General features: G+C 39.1%; 1 protein-coding gene and 1 long non-coding RNA gene across 3 annotated transcripts; one reads left to right on the plus strand and one right to left on the minus strand.

Annotated features, from left to right (window-relative positions):
- The first annotated feature begins 9634 nt into the window (after window positions 1-9634).
- LOC130137376 (uncharacterized) lies at window positions 9635-11161 on the plus strand. 2 transcript variants are annotated; one of them, XR_008815826.1, is made up of 3 exons: window positions 9635-9844; window positions 10194-10513; window positions 10594-11161. It is a non-coding gene; the product is annotated as an uncharacterized LOC130137376 (long non-coding RNA). The 2 variants fall into 2 exon arrangements; XR_008815827.1 differs by having other exon boundaries at window positions 10194-10507.
- Window positions 11162-11267: 106 nt separating this feature from the next.
- Window positions 11268-18447, minus strand: LOC115688496 (phosphatidylinositol/phosphatidylcholine transfer protein SFH8). The gene is made up of 14 exons (XM_030614322.2): window positions 18348-18447; window positions 17137-17440; window positions 16060-16159; window positions 15700-15966; window positions 15526-15603; window positions 15309-15410; window positions 15176-15225; window positions 14942-15041; window positions 14745-14843; window positions 14108-14221; window positions 13718-13850; window positions 12703-13106; window positions 11690-11764; window positions 11268-11589 (listed from the first exon to the last, which is right to left on the minus strand). Exons 1-14 carry the CDS (start codon window positions 18379-18381, stop codon window positions 11569-11571), a joined length of 1881 nt encoding a protein of 626 aa, XP_030470182.1. The 5' UTR covers window positions 18382-18447; the 3' UTR covers window positions 11268-11568.
- Between the last annotated feature and the right edge of the window lie 1612 nt (window positions 18448-20059).

The following is a 20059-nucleotide window of genomic DNA, read 5'->3' on the forward strand; positions in this document are numbered from 1 at the left end:
GGAGTCAAGCGGAGTCAAAGGTCTGATTTTCGTTTGGGCGACAATGGTCAGCCTAATTTGTAGGAGGGCTTGTCCGTCCGGATATTGGGCTCGGATCCGGCCTATCTCGGACCGAGTCATGTGATCTGAGCTTCGGCTAGTCCTAATCTGATATTTTATCTAATCTTCTTTTTAACGGGGGTCATCGATTCCTGGTCCGGTCCGGTCTCATCCAAGAATCGAGAATCGGATTAGGAGGACCGTTTTATAGTTTATGGAAATGGGCATCGAAACCACCTAGTCTTGGGACTCGTCCGGTTCGGTTGCCTAGCGGTCCAATGGAACCGGTGGATTCACGTATCTTGGCCGAAAGTTTTGGATTAATTGAATTGCCAATCCATGTCGCAATTCGAAACTGGGATTTCGTCCAAGATTTACGAAGAAGACTGAGAGATGATGGGGTCGTGATTTTAGGGGTACGCTCGAAAAAAGGAGGAGGATTCTATGGATTCTTTTCCATGAACGACGGACTCACAAAATTAAGGAAGGTGCAAGCGAGCGAGAGAGGTAAAGTCGAGATTAAAGAAAGAAAGTAAAATAAAGAAAGAAGCAAGAAACAAAAGGAGCAAGTTAGATGAATCGATGCAGCAATATGAATGAAACAAAGATTTGCTTCGTCATCTAGAATAAGCGAGGAGTGAGAGGAGATGACTCAAAAGGCAAGAGGGAGAGGAAAGACCTAAACTTCAGGTTATGTTCTTTAAGAAATTAAAAAAATAAAAAATACATATAATTATTCCGATCTTATCAGTCCGATTCTCACCCTAAAATCAAGAACAGTACCGAAAATCACTGGTTCCATTTTTATAGAATCGATAATTGAATCGGCACCCCTTGGAATCGTCTAAATTGGCTGATTCAAGCGGTTCTCCATGCTCACCCCTACTTTTTAAAGTGAATGATTTTGAATCCTGCAATAGTCTTTGACATCTTGCCAAGTCCTTTGAGGGCAGGTGATTATTAGTTTGGCAAAAGAAAATTTGACACACACGTTTGTCAATGGAATTGCCACACGACATGTATCTATTCTAAATGAGAAAATGACAAGAAGAGACAATCGAATGTTTAGAAAGTATAAAAGAATTAAATACAAATATTGTGATTTGATCTAAATAAAGATTAACGTACAAATTTTACAAAAGGTGAGATTATAATCAAATCAATTGATGCAATAGAATCATACAATTAGTAAGACATACCATGCAAAAATTTATGGGATAATTCCTTAGACTTTCTTCCAGGTTAGAAACACATCTCCAACAAATCTATCTTTTCTTCTAAAACAAAGTAAAAACCGGGTTAAAAAAAAAACAAAAGCACATGAAAAAAGCTCAAAAATGTTTAAAACTAGAGAACCAGACTTTTAAGGATCCAAATTGGTTATGGTCGGTTCCCCAAATTATTTTTTTTTAGGAGCCTACCCAATCACCGTGTGAAGTGGTCTAGAACTAGTTGGGTAAGTTTGATTCCTGAGTTGAACCCGCTTAGTTGCTTGTCTCGACCCATCTATGCTCATACTTTCCATAGAATTACTTTCAAATCATAAATATTTTCATAAAAATTATTTTAGACATGTATTATAGAAAATCAGGCTGATAACACGCATCCTTAATAATGGTTTAGGCACCCAAATAAGCCAAGTCAGAGAATGGCTTCCTCATCTTCAGAACATGCATATATTTATGATCAAATAGACAACCAAAGCATATAGTCATCTATACATGTGTCATGGGCTGGTAATTCCTTGGCCGCTGATTAGCCCGTGCAGCGCCTAGCGAGTCACTCACACCAGGCCAACCCTCGTTCTGTAGTTGTTCCAAAGAACAATACAGCGAATAGCTTCCTCATATTGAATTGTACCACGTCCATCTAAGCTCGAGCATCTAATCCATTGAGTGAAACACGCAGAATACTTTAGGCATAACTGGTTTCAGCCTGTCATGGCCTCATCAGGTGAGCGGCATCAACTCCCGATCAGTTTGTGCACAAGAAGCCAACACCGCCTTCAAAGCTCCTAAGGGTATATTCGTATCATCCTAGAACTCCTAGCACCAACCATCCTGACACCACTCCAACGACCCAGTTGTATTCATCCCTTCTGCATCACTCACTCTTCACTCGATAACCTAAATCTCCATTCACAAGGATACAGGCGTACAAGAGAATCACGGTTCGTAATATTTTTTCCCACACGATTTCGCAATGTCCTCGTTGCGGGCTATTGTGTCGCTTCCCTGCACCATTTCTTGACCATCAATGCCACTTTTTCGAGACTTACATGAGTGGTGGATGCTCGCCCAACAAAACAACTTCTCTTCACTTCACTGGTGGCTTTTCTCAATCAAAGCCGCTCGGCACTCTTGATCACTTGTGCTTTCCCTAACAAGTGTGGCATTTTTCGCCAACTACACCATTTTGGCAACACAATTTTTGCCTACTTCCAGTTTCTTATGATATCAGTAGACCAATGGAAGTTTCTCTCCATGTTAATAACATGATAGTAGACCCATCTTGAGATTTGCCAAACTGATATAAGAATGTGTTCCTAATTCAATGAGGAATTGATTCTTTTGTTGTGCCCCCATTGTCATCCTAGAAGATGGTTGAGAGATACTCTTTGTCCGAGAACTTTTGGCCCCATCGATTTACTCTCTGCCCTCGTAGAACTAGGTAGACCACAGGTTTTATCCAACTCAACTCATTTACTAGAGGAATCTTGCTCTAATACCATCTGTCACGGCCCGGCGGTTCTTTGGCCGCAGAATAGCCCGTGCGGCGCCTGGCGGGTCATTTACACTAGGCCAGCCCTCGTTCTACAGTTGTTCTAAAGAATAATACGATGAACGGTTTCCTCGTATTAGATCGTACCACATCTAGTTAAGCTCGGACGTCTAGTCCATTGAGCGAAACATGCATAATACTTTAGGCACCACAACTGATTTCGCCTGCCATTGCCTCATCAGGAGATAGGTATCAGCTCCCGATCAGTTTATGCACGGGAGGCCAACCCCACTTTTAGAGCTCTTAAAGGTATATTCGTTCAATCCTAGAATTTAACACCAACCGTCCTGACATCACTTTCACGACCCATTTGTATTCATTCCTTTTGCATCACTCATTCTTCACTCGATAACCCCAAGCTCCATTCATAAGGGTACAAGCACACGAGAGAATCATGGTCCATGATATTCTCCCCCACTCAATTCCGTAACGCCCTCATTGCAGGCTATTTTGTCGCTTCCCTGCGCCACTTCTTGACCATTATTGCCACTTTTTTGGGACTTACACGAGTGGTGGACGTTCGCCCAACAAAACAACTTCTCTTCACTTCACTAGTGGCTTTTCTCGATGAGAGTCATTCGACACCCTCGGTCACTTGTGCTTTCCCTGACAAGTGTGGTATTTTTCGCCAACTGCACCATTTTGGCAGCACCATTCTTTGCCTACTTCAAGTTTCTTTGGATCTCGGCAGACCAATGGAAGTTTCTCTCCTTGTTGATAACATGGTAGCAGACCCATCTTGAGATTTGCTAAATTGATATAGGAATATTTTTCCTATTCAGTGAGGAATCGGTTCTTTTGCTGTGCCCCCATTGTCATCCTAGAAGCTGATTGATAGCAGCTCTTTATTCGAGCACTTTTGGCCCCGACGATTTACTCTCTGCCCTCGTAGAACCAGGTAGACCACATGTGATGCGTGCATGGGCGAGTGATTCCGGAAATGGGGTTTTCTAATTTATGTGTATGGATGGGTGTGTATTTGCGGGATAGTTATCGAAGGGTAAAAGGAAACCGAAGGATAGGTTACGATCGACACCAAGGTATAAAGGACGCATCACCAACCGAGGATGAGGATCGGGATCGACGAAGTTCACCACCGAGGCTTAAAGGACAAGCCACCCACCAAGGTTAAAGGACTTCAAGATAGGAGAAGCTCACCACTAGGGCCTAAAGGGAATCTACCAGCCAAGGATAAAGTGCTTCTTAGCTCACAACTGAGGAGTAATCCACTCTCCAAGGATAAAGAAACTGATTTGGGAGTTATCCACTCTCCAAAGATAATCGCTCAATCAGAGGAAAATCTCTTTGTATTCTCATTCATCAAAGTCTAGTCTGTTTACATTGGAGGACTCTCCTCTATTTATAAAGGAACTAAGAAATAATCGAACATTAAAAGACATGGGAATTACCCAACCATTTAAGGACTTAGGAACTATAAAGCATTAAATACCTAGGAACTAAGAACTTTGACTCTTGAGACTTACAAAACAATTAAGATTGAGGAACTTAAAAATGCACTAATGGCATATGGAGACTTGAAATCTTAAGCCTTGCACCTGATCTCCCAAAATTTGTGCTCCAGCTTTGATGAGATGATAACTACCTCATTAAGTCAGTATATGTCATAGGAACTTGCTTAAAACAACCTCCCATCGATATATTATTAATCTGTATTGAAATCTGTTACTAATCTTGTCGAGAAGATATTAGATTTCTAAATGGCAAGATAGATATATCGACAAGAGTCTTACCGATAAGATCAATAAGAGAAAAGCCTCATCTTTGGCTTTGTCAGTTTATCGACAAGAGTCTTATCGATAAACAAAAGTCTCACCAATAAGATCGAAGAAGAATTGATAACCCCTTTAATTGATGGCCTCCTTATCGATGATCTATCGAAGCAAGTTATAATCGAATTCTACTTTAGGTTGAATGAGCATCGATGGTGCTGACTTTGTTGATGGACTTAAGTTAGATGCTCCCGCATCAACAAGTTTTATCCGACTCAACTTACTTACTGGAGGGATCCTACTCTGATACCATCTATCACGGCTCGGTAGTTCTTTTGCCACGGAATAGCCCATATAGCTCCTGGCGAGTCGTTCACACCAAATCAGCCCTTGTTCTGTAGTTATTCTAAAGAATAATACAGCGAACAGCTTCCTTGTATCGGATCGTACCATGTACAGCTAAGCTTGGGCGTCTAGTCCATTGAGCGAAACACGTATAATACTTTAGGCACCACAACTGGTTTTGGCCTGCCATGGCTTCACTAGGAGAGCGGTATAAGCTCCTGACCAGTTTGTGCATGGGAGGTCAACCCCGCCTTCAAAGCTCTTAAATGTATATTTGTTCCATCTTAGAACTCCTAGTACCAACCGTCCTAACACCACTCCCACAACCAAGTTGTATTCATCCATTTTGCATCACTCACTCTTCACTCAATAACCCCAAACTCCACTCACAAGGGTATAGGAGTACGAGAGAATCACAGTTCGTAACACATGCATACACATTATATTAGGACTTATGCATACATATCACCACATGACACGTCATATTTTGCCACATCGCTATCATGAATGCATGTTTTCAAGACACACAACACATATATGTAGGCGTAAAGTGATCCTAACCTTCTGCCTGATTACGTCTCAACAAAATAGAATCGTATTCTTATTTTAGGAAATTAAATGAGAAAAGAATTTCAAAATGATTCAATAAAAAATGTGGTATCGAAAAAGCGCCTTGGGGGTGCTAACCCTTCTCCAAATGTAACTGAACCCTTAGACCATAGATTAGTGATTGTTTTGCAGATGGACAAGTCACCTTCACAAGTGCACCTGTATAGTTCATCTTCCCTAATACTATCTAGGATTCTGGGTCCAATTAGCAGGCTACACGTTTGTTTTTAAAACTCAAAAATCAACTTTCATATATTGCCACTAACCTAAGATTAGAAAAGGTCCTAAGGACCCACAAGGCAATAGAAATTATCTTTAGTGATTCATTTGATCATATCTGATTCATTAAAAAATTTAAAGTAATGGTAATTTATTTTATTTTACGTACTTGTCGACGTGTATTTTTCAAATATAATGATCTCAAAAAATTATCTTATTAGAGTTAGCTATAATTATCCATTCAACAATAGGAAATTATCTCTAATTATGCAGTTTGTCATATTAATTTATATAATATGGGAAATTTATAAGATATATAAAAAAAAAAATCCCTTCTAGAATATTAGGTAATTGTTGTTTCTATATTTGCAAAAATATTTTCATTTATTTATATTTTGAATCGAGGTGTAATATATCTATATAATCCTCTAATATCCTTTATTCGCCATATATCGGCTATAAATTTTATATTTTTTTAATGGTAGTTTAACGTCGCTTAATTGTGAAAACATATATTTGTATTATATATCCACTTATTATTCAACTCTTGAAAAAAAATGATGGATTTAATCATAAGTGTCACCAGTAATTATATTTTTAGCCATAATTATTCATGGACTTGTACAATCAGGTGATATGGCCCCTAAATAAACTATAAAAAGTAATGATTGTTCTTTCATTTACTTGATAATTATTATTTTATGGATATATGAAATAGAAAGCCCCACATTGTTAAATTTTTTCAAAAGCTCGTCATAAACGATTTTTTGTGAAACAATTATATAAGTCAATAAAAAATAGAATGTACATATTACTCAACAATTACATTTAAAGATTCTTATCAGAATATCATAATCTTATTATTTCTTGTACATCGATTAGAGATTTATTACTACAATATATATTAATGATTTATTACCAAAAAAATGCAAAAAATTAGAGATGAAAATTATAAATTTGCTAAAATGACCACGAAAAGTGAATTGCTGGATAAAGCTCACACGGGCATGCCTTATACAACTCTCTATCTTACTATTTGAAATTTTTGAAAAAAATAAATAAATATTCGAATTATATAAAACACCAAAGTGTAAGTTCCCTAAAACTAAAGATGAAGTCGCGTGAAAACTTTCTTCGATAACAAATCCACAAACCTGCAATTCTGGCCATTACTTAAAACCAAACCGCACTACATTCCTCGAAGAAGTCTCGGGGACACCAAATAACTAACGGTACAGTTGACAGTCTTGAAAGTGGAAAAATTACCGAAAAAAATCTTAAATCTATCACATTGATATCAATTTAGTCCTAAATCTTTCAATTGAGCCAATTTAATCGTAAACATTTTCACATTGGTACCAAATTAGTCCATCCGGGCTAATTTATTAGGCGACTCCATTAGGTTGCCATGCCAACATTTTTCTTCTTGTGGAATCTTTCTTTCTTTTTATCTCTAGCCAAAAGAGAACCAAAATCGCAATCGCTAGATAAGACTTTCAAAGTTTTCGTACCTTTGAATTATCCAAAAATAACGAGAATTCAAATTATACTTTAGCTAAAAACATGAATTACCAAATATGACAAAATAGCCCAGTGGAGTTGGGCCTTGGTTCATAGCCAACGTGCGTTAGAATCGCGTATCGAATCCTAGTGCCAACGCATGCAATGGGTTTATTAACCTCTTAGGATTGGCACTGTCGATTAAGGTGTCAAATCTCATCAATTACGTGCAAATTGTTTTGGGTTATGGTATGATCTTAATCGGTTCATGGAAATTGCAGGGTATTCCATTAACCTTCAAATAGTCAAGCTTCTATACTCATGCCTCTGTATAAAAGAAATAAATGAATTACCTCCATGAATAGATTCGCAAATGTAAATAGACCATGTGAAGATTGTTGCAATGATTATTACATTGTTGAATACAACAAAAGTTGATACTCTTTAGGGTTAATACCACAAAAAACCTCAAATTGGTACACTTGTGATAATTTTATCCCAAACTAATTTTTTACCACAAAAAACCCCAAACTGGTATACTTATGACAAATTTACTTTCTGTTAGTTTCTGTTAAATTGAATTAATACTATGAAAAATCACAAACCAGTACATCTGTGACAAATGGAAGGTAAAAATCCAAACTGGTACACCTGTCAACTACTACATGTCATCCAGCTTCGACGGTAAAATTTAATAGAAACTAATGGAGAGTAAATTTGTCACAAGAATACCAGTTTAGGGATTTTTATGGTCAAAAAATTAGTTTGAGGTAAATTTGTTTCAAGTGTATTAATTTGAGGTTTTTCATGATATTAATCTCACTCTTTATACGACACTCTTCAATAGATTATTGCTTCGTTTCTTTGTTTTTTCTTCTTTTTTTCATGTTGTGCAATTTCACTAGTTTGAGATAAACCAGAGTAACTAATATGAACTTTGTCGACACATGTCTTCGTATGGACACTCAGTTAAATAACAAAACAAGGGAACTTTTTAATTTTTTGTACATTAATTTCCCTTATGATTATCAAGCATACTGTCACTCTTTTTTTCTTTTAATGTGCCAATTAAGACCCCCAAGGAACATGATCCTATCAATATAGTCACTCCTATGTAGGCTTCTATTTCTAGCTGCTGTGTGGAACATGGCGAATCGAATTGAGCCGTGTAGCGCCAAACTCGAACTCGACTCCATCATGTACTCAAGGCACAAAATTTCAGACTTGAGTAACATAATAGTTTATGCACGATCTCCACTCAAATAGAAGATCGAAATACTCTAACTTGACTCAACTCAACTATAATAAATTTATAAAGGAACTGGATCTCGAGCTCGATCTGAAAAAAAAAACTCCAATATTACAGATATATAATGTAATTTTGAAGATTTTCGGGTCTAATTTTTATAAATATGGACATTTATGACAAAATACTAAAAGTTTGATTAGACTCGCGAGCATGTCGAGTAAAGTATTCTTGAGCTCGAGCTTGACCCACAAGATGCTTGAGTTCGAAATTAGACAGGTTGATCACGAGTAGTTCTCGAGTCAAGTCTGACCTCTCCCAAGCACATTTTTCCTCCCACCACAGGTGCGGGGTTTGATTCCCGTGCTCTGCAATAGGCAAAGCAAAAGTTAGAGAGTGAAGAGAGTTAGAGATATGATAGACAAAAGAAATAATAATTAAATAAACAAATAGAAAGAACAAATCCGTCTTCCTTCAAGTATCAAGAATCAATCACTAAAACCTCAAAAAAGAAAAAAGAAATGACAAGAAAGAAGCAACAAGATTAAAACAAGAAGATGCAGCTATTTTCTTTTTCCTTTTCTTTTTTTTTCTGCCTATAATTATATAAATGTTGAGGACTCCCTCGAGATAGAATTGGTTGACCCAGTACTTGGAATTTGCTTCTGAAATTGGAATGAGGTTAGTTGCTTTTGAACGGAGTGGCTTGCATTTAGCTCTCTCTCTCTCTCTCTCTCTCTCTCTCTCTCTCTCTCTAAAATATGTGGATATGATGAAATAAATTTGAGTATTACAGGCTGTTTCCTTTATTCTCTCAGGGCCCCATTTTGTGAGATTAATTCTGGTGACAATCATAACCTTCTCTTCTCTTTGGCTCTCCCCAAAACTCTCTGCATCCTTGTCCAAATGGTAAGAAAAACTTCTTCTTCTTTCTTCTATCACGTCAATTCATTAGCTTATCATGCTTGATCATCATTTTAGTTCTTGAACAACTTAGGTAAATCCATCATCTTGTCATGCACCATTCTTCATTGATCAAATGTTTACGCACAAAAATCTGACTAGGCATGCCGCGATATATGTTGTAACTGTTCGCTGAATTGCAACGGGCGCAGCTATTTTTCTTTATGCTGAGAGCACTGCAATAAGAGTTTATTTCGGGGGTTGGATAAGTTTTTTTTCCGATTTTCTGAGTCTTTTTTTTACAAATGTGTAGGGACATACACATCCGGTGAAGGCGTCAACTTTGAGCCTCTGGGTAGGAGCGCTTGATTCTGCTGCCCCCGTTTTCGGCTGCGTGAGCTCGAGCGAAATTCGCTAGATATGATCATGTGCGACAGTGTTTCTGGACAGCTCGTTTGCTCTGTCAAACTGGGTACGTCTCAATCTTCTTGTGGAATCTGTTTTTCCATTTCCCTCAAGCAATGTGATTTGCTTGCAAAGTTGGCATTCCACTCAGGCTCTCAACGTGGTATCCAGTAGTTAAGGTTGTAAGGTATAGCTGATCACCCCATGGAATTAGAAGATAATGCTTATTTAGGGCAAAAGATGAATCATAATGGCAATTGAATTGGATTTGAATTATAGATGACTCGTTTCACTTCTTGATAGCTCAAAAGCCATGACTTCTGACCTCCTAAGTTCTCTCCCTCATCGTGTGATTTTCTACAAGAGGCAAAGAAACAGAGATGCTGATTGAGAAATATGTTTTCCATGTTCTTCAGCGGATCAGAGAGGCACAATGATGTTAACATTTATGAGATGTGTATTCTTTCACCGCATTCGTCATCGCCGGGTGCCTGAGAAGTTTTGATGACAATCCTGATGCCATAAAGTAGTCAACTTAGGTTGGCATTTCTTGGATTCGATATTTTGGAAAAAAAAAAACGAAGGAGAGAAGTTTGGAATTTGCATTTCAATCATCAGAAAAGGTTCTTCCCCTCTGGAGCATCATTCGGCTTCCCGAGGATGGTTTGCGTCAATCATTTCGCAAAGTGTAATGTCGCAGCGGGTTCGATAGCCTGGAATTGTTGTACAAGTTCCCGTTTAAAGTCAACCTCAGTTTGCTTTCTGTATTGCTGATGATGCATTTGAGGATGTTTTCTTTTCACTTCTTCCACACAGGACAGAGAGGACTCAGAAACTCGATATGGAGATCTCCGAGGATGAGAGGAAAACCAAGCTTGGCTCCCCAAAGAAGGCAGCAATGAATGCCTCAACCAAGAGGGGCCGAAGAGGCGGCAACGTCGAGTCTATCTTGTTCGACAAAGACGACAACGCTGAGGATTCATAGGCAGTGAATGTGCTTTGCCAAGTACTTATCCCAGAAGAGCTTTTGCCATCTAAAGACGATGATCAAATATCATACTAAGGTCGCTTTCTATTTCAGTGATCGTAGTATTCAGGTGTCATTAAATTTAAGTGTGATTATGCAGAAAACAAGGCGATACTGGAGATTAAGATTTTTTAGGGCCAGAGTTCAATATCGAGAAGACAAAGCAAATGTGGACCGACATGCTCCGGTGGAGGAAGGAACTTGGCGCAGACACAATCATGGAGGTAATCATCGACAAGGACTCGTATTCACATGATTATTTCATTCCACGCTCTCTAAAATTACCGGGTACTAATAATCGACACTTTTTCTTAGGACTTTGTCCTCAATATGCAGAGCCCGGAATTTTGCAGGTAATCTAATGCTTGACATATTTCTTGCATCATGTACTCGCAGGGATTTCTTTTCCCTCGATCTCTTCTAGGGGAAACCAAAAAGTAACTAGCCATAACAGATTGCGAAATTTGCCAAACAAACAAATATAGAAGCTTAAATTATGTAGAAATATTAGGTCTCAAGTTTTACTCACCTCACACTGCAAACAAGGAAAGAAGCTGGGACAAATCAAAAGACAAATTTTATGCACAATAATTCTGCATATATATCCTTACAGTCTGCGCATGACAATCCAGTTTCTTGGGCTTGTGTATTCCCCCCCATAGTATCAACACAAGATATGTGGAACACCGTTCGAAGGCGTCCATGAGGAATAACAAGTATCCCCTGGTCCTCTCTCTATCTTTCTCTCCATCAGCAAAACACTCTTACCAGCAAAACTTCTTTTTCTGGTCAACATGCAGTAATCTAATATTAGCTCAAGGAAGTACCATCTCTTTCGTCTGTCTATTCACAGAAAAGGAAGCAAAATATAGATCATCAACTTACCCGAAATTGCGTCTCTCGTTGATGATCTATGTATGCAAGCAGCTCCTCTTGCCTTATCAAGGCCTCATATAGAGCCTGCAAGAAAAGTGAAGCAAACAATAGAAAAGGGGCAGTAGTCAAAAAAGTCGCATTTGAGATACCAAGGAAGCTTTGCTCTTTCAACTTATGGAATTATAAGCCACATGCATAATATGGGTTTGGGAAAATGCAAAAGCTGAAGCGCATAGGTGTGGGAACTACATGCGCTCATGTACGTCTGAGGGCAGATTACCGTTCTAATTTCTATAGGTTCATTAAGACCTTAACAGGTGCCAACCCATACATACAATCACATAAAAGCACCCATATTTCATTGATGAACTCGTGCACAAGCTAGCATGTCTAAATGTCATGTGAGACATACATCAAAATATATTTTTCATAACTTCATAAATTTGAATTGCTTATACAATGGAAGAAGTTTGAGTTCTTACCTGGAGCAATTTCTAGATAAAAAAAAATGCAGAACATAAATGCTTATTAACAAATCTACGGTTAAAAGAGAGAAGTGATGACTAAATAATCTTCACGCACGCACGCACAGAAGATTGAGGTGGCAAACTAAATGCCATACAATACACCAATGACCTGATTTCTAAACAGAAACAATGCAAAAATATTCCAAGGATCAATCACTGTATAACTTCATATTCAAGCAGGATGAACTTTGTGAAGCAAGAGAGAAACCAATTAATGGTATCAATGATAATTTATTTTGTTAGTGTGAACCCATTAATAGTTGCTCACTTTTCTTTCTTCTTTTTTTTTCTTTTTTTCTTTTTACTTCAGCCTAAGATCGAAGCCTGAATTTGAAACCACTGCTTTATATAAAGTTAAAAAGAGATGATCTTAATATAGCTATAATGAGAAGTCTTAACACGATGTGATAATGATGAAACATGAAAGAATCCCCCCAAAGAAAATGGAAAAAACAAGAAAAGAAGTGAATTCTTTACTAAACATAACAAGATTACCTTTTTAGTAGCAATTAGCTCTGCTTCTAAGGCATCAACACGGCAAACAGCAGCATTAAGCAATTCCTCTTTCTCATAGGGCATTTCAGATGGCTTTGCTTTAAGTGTATCGACCTTCTCCTCCAGCTCACCCAGTCTTTTCAGTACAGAGGAGAGGAGATCTGCCTCAGTAAATGCCGGAGTAGGTGATGGGGGACGGAACTCTTCCTTCTGAGTACTATCAGGAGCAACTTCGGAAATATTCTGGTCAACATTAAGTGGTGCGCTGGGAAGCTTCTTAGTAACACGGTGTGTTATTGATCGGAGCAAAGCAAAAAGAGTCATGAAGAAGGCCATAACAGCTAATAAAATCCGAGCACGAAGTCCTTCTGGTGTCTTTGGAGGGTCTGGCTGGGCTACAGTTCCTGAATCATGGGAAATTCAAATCATACTTAATTTTATCAAACACGTGATTGTAAATCACAGATTGGCCAGCATTATTAACAAAAATACATGCTTGACATGCTAATGGCAAACTTGAAGAATTCACAACCGGCCCAGTGGTAAGTCCTCAACTACAAGCATAGATTTCATTCCTCAAAGCATACATCAAGAACAGGGATCCTCTAAAGTAGTAGGTCATCACCAGTTCCTGGTCTCCAAGGGTTGGCGAATATTAAGAAGCAGAAATATAATTCGCTTCTTCTTAAAAACAAACGAGAAAACCATACATAGTTCCTGAGAATTAATTTTCCTTGAGTAGGCACAGCTTTGAGTCCTTGCAGCTGTGGATATCATCCATAACAAGGATTCTAACAAGAAATAGCCACTGCCAGGATAAACTAGGTGACGGAAGCAATTAACACGGATCATTAGAAGTTCAGCTTACCCAGCACCCGTGTCTCATAATTTAAGTCTAACTTGTCTTACATAGTATAAGAAGGAATAGCCAGTTGTTAGTTCGTCCTCAACTGGTACTCTTTACTTTCTGTTTCAGTCACTGGGTTTACATAAAAAGGAGAGCAGATATGCTAACCTTTAGAAGCAAAGTGCCTCTGAAGGGTTGATTGCTTCTTCCAACCAGCATCAACTGCTTTATCAACCATGGGCACATATTCATCATACCCTGAGAACGTTCCAGCATAGCTTGCCCTTCCAATTGCCTTAGCCTATACATTTGAAACACGTTGTAAATGGAAGCCGCAAGCCAGAATCCAAAAATACAGCTACTCTTAAAAATCCAACAACTCGCAATACAATAATACACAGCTTGGTAATTTACAACACATCACAGAAGAAGAGAGGCAACTCATCAGGAAATGTTAGATTCATTAAACATTTCAAGAATAGCTCTATGGAGCTTCATAATACAAGTCAAACCAATACAAGAGCTAAAAATTGCATATACATAGCAGTAAAAACTCACTTCTTCTCGAACAGGAGTCAACCGAAGATGAGAGTAACTCTTCATTGCTTTTGGGGAGGCAATATCTTCAGCTTCAGATCCCGATTCAGCAGTCGATGTATCACTCCCTTTAACCTAAACCGGATCATGAAAGGACAATTATACTCTTACTTGCAAATAAATATACGCCAATCCCAATCTCACTTACCTTACCAAAAAAAAAAAATATACGCCAATCCTTCATGCATTCATCATTGTCTAAGTCAGATAGAGGAGCAGGACATACTGCCTATATTCATAGCTTAAATATCCTAAACTCAGCCAAAAAAGGTCTAAAAGCTAAATAGAGGTTTCTCAGATTTATCAGAGACCTTTAGGGCATGTTGTACTAAAGGTGACTATACCACTGAAATGAGTGTCCCCCCAAAATAGAAGACTCTTTACCAGGACTTTATATCTTAACAACCAAATCCATGGGCTTAGGCATTCATTTATCATAAGTTTTTATATCATTAAACACATTACTATTAATAACAAAGGGCAGAGCTGCAAAATAAGCACGTCCCGGTATCAAATACACTGTGTCACCCGTAGCTACAGCATCCTTGGAATTCTCGTGCATATATTTAAGGCAGAATAGACATAGAGAAGAACCAACCATTGGAAACCGTGGCTTAGCATAAGCAATGACCTTCCCCTCACTATTCAAAACCTTAACAACCTGTCTGGCTCGTCGTGATTCACCACTTAAAACCACCTGTAAAGAGTCACTACATGAGGCCTTACCATATATAAACTAAAGCAAGGTATGCAGCTTAAACCTTCAAATGACAAAGGACTTAGACCATTATATACCTTCAATATATCTGGGTTTTTCCATGGCCCCTTGTCAGATCGAAGACAACCACCCTGATCAGCACAGGTGCAGGTGCCACCTAGAAATACTGGCAACTCACTGTGCATAGGGAAATTGAGCATGTAAGATGGCAGAACTATACTCATAAAAAGTCAGAAAATAAGAACTGTGATAACCATTTTGTGCGCATGTGGTTGCTTACACCAGGTTTAACAGCAAAGGCCTATGCTTACCTGGCATCAATTATCTCAAGCAACTTGTTCTGAAACTTGCTTCCAAGAACCTACAATTTCCCAAAAATTTAAAAATAAAGAAGGAAAAAAATTGACACGCACTGAAAAGCTGGAAGAAAGAAATACAGCATACATGTATCTTGTTAGTAGTTTTTGGATCCAGAAATGACTTGACAGTATTCCACAGCAGCTTAAATCCAGGACCAGCATTGATGATGAACATTTGGAAGAGAGTCTGCAGCAATTGAGGTTCCAAGCAAATAAGAATCAAGCAACGTCATAATTATTTTTGCAAAATACACACCACAAATTATGTGACATTAGAATTTAAAGAATATTGAGATATGTACCTCCGGGTAGTTGTCACTATCAATCTTCTGAAGTCGCGTAATGAGTTCTCGCGCAGATTTAGTGAAGTTCTTAAAGCCCTGAACAAACACGGGGGAAAAATGTAGAGAATATATCATGAAATGCACCATAATACAGCCTGCATATATAAGGTAATTAATCACAAGTAAACATACCACGCCTTGCACATCTAAAATGGTTGTGTTCGAATCTATGTGCCTCTTTGCAGCTATCGTACAAGCTGGAAACTTGACAATAAAGCTTTTCTCAAATTCTTGCACATGATATCTAATATATCGATCAAGAGTCGTGACTTGCATAAGCTTGGTAGGATCAACTTTTCCCAGCCTTTCAATGTAAACTGGTCTTCCCTCTTTATCCACACCATGATATCCATGAGGATAATACTTCAGAACTTCATCTAACTCTTTAAATTCAAAATCCTGAAAACAGGCATCATTTGGTGTACAGTGAAATCAAAAAAAATTTACCAAGGCAGTCAAATAATCATATCGGTAACTGTCAACTAAAATAACCTCCATAATAGTGTCAACACCAAATTCCTTTCTCCACTGAATCATGTCAGCCCACATGTGCTTTGCCTTTTCAATATCAAATTTTCTTGCCTTCAAGAACCTAAAAGATTCCAACATGTACAAATAATGTGAGAATAAAAATGCGATGCATAGCAGACCGATTCTGTAGAACCACAAAGATATGCCAAAAAACATTCCCGCAAACGAAATGACATGGCTTATATGAGATAAATATTAGCATTTTCCATGCATCAGAAAGAACATATAAGTTTGGCACATGCAGAAAGACCAAAGCAGAAAGGAAATATCTTATAATTATCGGCTATACAGAAGGAACCAAGACTGCTACCCACAAGATTTACACCTAGAAGCTATGAATATGTTCCTCCAATTTAGGCATGAACTGTCAAGGCTTGCTTGGTTTTACTTTAGAAAAGGAAAACTGGCTTTACTTCCCAAATTTGAAGACGAAAAAGAAACAAATCTCCAAAAATTATGAAAAACTAGATAAAAATCTACAAGCCAATATTTGTATATTTTCAAAGATATCAGGTGTTTAGCGTTAAATATAATTAGAACTGTGAGAGCTGCAAGAAAGGGCAAAAGGTAAAAAGTGAAAAAAGCACAGTAAGTATTGCACATGTCCTAGTACTAACCGTCTAGCAGTATGTATTTTCAAAGACTTGATTTTATGCAAAGTATACACTGTGACACAAGCATCTTAACCAGCATGTAGATGAACTGTAAAACCATATGAAGATGTCATGAGTTTATAGGAATCTAACTAAAAAAGAGCCAGCATCTCATTGAAAGGAAGTGCTTCTAAATACTGAGAGAACCAAACTTCAGCCAGATGTCGGCAGAGAAAACAGAAAAATCTATAATGAGCTGGTTAAGTTACCAATGCCTATTTCATGACCGACAAAAACAGCACATTACAATCAGATAGAAATCACCGGCAGAAATGAATGGAAAGCTAGATCTGGTTATTTATCAGCTCGATACACAGATGAAAGGGTTAAACGGCGTGCTTTTTTTTGCATGCAAAAAACGTATATATAGGACAAACAGAATTACCGTAACATCATGTGATAATCATCGTGCTTGTCTGGCAGCAATTCATCCAAAATCAGTGCCTGTCGAAATGAATCAACTGCCTGTAGCTCTTCTACATCCCGAACATCCTCAATGGAAACAGAGCTAACTCTACCATCACTTTTCCTTCTACTGCTCTTTTTCTTCAAGGAATGTTTGAACTTCGAAGACGCATTTATCGCCTTTTTCTTGAGGGAACCCATTCTAGTCCTCCTCTCATCTTCAGAGTTTTCAAAGTCAGATTTCCTCTCTCTTTTTTCATCACTACCAGAAAATCCCTCAAAGCCTGACAGGAAAGAGTCATTTTACATACAGGTTAAAATTTTTAACTGACGCAAGACAAGCCAGACCCAGCACTAACTATAAAGAATGAATTAACTCCAGCAAAACGTAGTTCCAGAGACTGGACACTTATTGGCGATTGGTGCTAATCCAACAATACAATTGACTCCACAAACGAGCAGAAACAAAACCCAACACTCAATGACGTGACCATATGTAAAACAACAAAACGAAACATCCCCGACTTCCATTCCCCTTTAAAACTAAAAGTACAGGGAGAGAAAGCACGCAACCGAACAGGCAGCAACGATCAAGCGAAAGATATCGAAAATCTAAAATCACAGTCACCCCCTTCAGCCCAATACAGGTCAACCCTAGTCTGCATGATACCATCACGGGACCCAAATTGCAAAAATGTCAGTCAAGAGCAAGCATTCCCTTCTCTTTTCTCTCAAATGCAGCACAATCAAACCGACCAAACCGCCAGCGACACCCTAGAGCTTACCCCCACCAAACGAACACACAGCTTGAACGATAGCCCAAAACGTCCAGAGAAAACAGTCGCCCACGATCCCGAAACACCCCCCCCCCCCCAAAGCAAACAACAATCACCACAAAAACGGAACCAAAACACATCGAACAGGAACTCGAAAATCGCAAGAATTGTACTACTCACAAGGAGCATTCCCTTCTTTTTTCTCTCAAATGCAGCACAATCAAACCGACCAAACTGCCGGCAATACCCTAGAGCTTACCCCCCACCAAACGAACACACACAGTCACACACCATCCCGAACCCCCCCCCCCCCCCCCCTTCTCAGCAAACAACACAATCACCACAAAAAACAAAGAACCAGAACACATCGAACAGGAACTCGAAAAGAATCAGCAAGGAAAATTGCACTACTCACAAGGCCTCGCGAACCGATCCAGTGGTCCCGACATCTCCAAAGCAGCAGCAAAAGCCCCCCCTCCCTGCGACCAAAAAAAGAAAAGCCCCCGAGATCAGATTTCACAGCCGCGCGAGCCGCCTCATCCATCAGAAACCCTAGAAACCATCCAAAAGAGAAACAACACCGGAGCGCATTCTCTCGGTGAAGAGAAACGGCCGGGCCCCACTTCACCTCTCTGCAACGCGCGGCGCGCAAAAGCTCGCTCGGGAATCGCGGATCACGAGGAAGATCCGGCGGCGACCATGAATGCGATTCGCGCGGCCAGGAGAACGACGCCTTGCTTTCCCTACTCCTCCTCCTCCTCCTCCTCCTCAACGGATCTGCGACTTTCGCCTGGCGTTTTCCCCGGCGTCGCCGATGGTGATGGATCAGATAAAAAATTGAAATAATTTAAATAAATTAGAAAGAAGAAGGAGAGAGGGAGAGAGAGAGGGAGAGACGATATTTATGGCCGTTTTCGTCGGCCGAAGAGAGAGAGTAAAGAGAGATAGATCTGAGACGGAGAGGAGAGAGAAAGTCAGAGAAAGGAAGGTACTGTAGGTGTTGGTGGAGAGAGAGCGAGAGCTCGCAGAGAAAGGAGGGGTGCGTGGGTTGTGGGGGGTTGGGAGGTGGGGCCCGCGGGGAGCGAATGAGGGGCCGACAAGTGGATGTTGCGCCCGAGGTGGGGGCCGGGCGTGCCGGCGGTGAGGGGGAGCGCGGTTGACCCGCCTTCGCGGGGCGCGGCGGGGTGTGTGTCTCGTGTGCGTTGTGTTTGTTGTGTTTTTTTTTTTTTGGTTGGACGTTTTTTTGTGGATAATTGGGCAATGATTTGGTCGCTGCCGGCGAGAATTTTAAATAGTGCGGTAGGGGGTTTTCGATGCTCGCTGGGTCTTGTTCCATGCACGCGGGCCATTTGGAATTTGGAGGAAATAATTTAATCATTGCTCGGTTTATGGAGAAAATAACAAGAAAATTTAATCGATTCGTGCATCCATGCCTAATACGGGATAATAACACAAACAATCCCTTAATTTTGGCCCACTATGCAATGTGATTCCTGAATTTTTGATTTGTTCAATGTGATCCCTGAAATTAAACATAATGTATAATATGGTCATTGAATTTTTAATTTATTCGATATGGTTCCTAGGCTGAGAGACTACATTTAATATTTTCGTATAGTTCGGAGACTACATTGAACATGTACCGAAAGTTCAAAGATGACGTTAAACAAATTAAAAGTTCTTTGACCACATTGAACAAATTAAAAATTCGGGGATCATATTAAACATTAAACTAAAATTCATGGACTGTTTGTGTCGTTTTCCCGCCCAATACAAATTCTTTTTTCGGATTGTATGATCGAATGTTTAAACGGGTTTTGTGGACAAGCGCTGCCGGAACCATTTATCGAGTGGGAAGTTGGGAAAACTTACGATTTTCAATGCACTATTTTTTTCATGCTATATTTAATCATCGTTTGCGGAATTGAATTAGGAGGCTGTTAACGAAATAAAAGAATATTTTTATTTCCGACGCACTAATTAAACATAATGAGAAACGAGGTATTGAAAATAACAAAACATTCTCCATTTAATCCTTTGTTAACGAAATCCATCGAAATATTCCTGACTGAGCAAGCTTAACACGTGTTTCAAAGGCATTGAAAATCCTTATTTTCAATTCAATTG

Source organism: Syzygium oleosum, unplaced genomic scaffold, assembly GCF_021117445.2.
Source record: "Syzygium oleosum isolate NSW1041296 unplaced genomic scaffold, Sole_v2.1 Sole_v2.02, whole genome shotgun sequence".
In the NCBI taxonomy this organism is placed as follows: Eukaryota; Viridiplantae; Streptophyta; class Magnoliopsida; order Myrtales; family Myrtaceae; genus Syzygium; species Syzygium oleosum.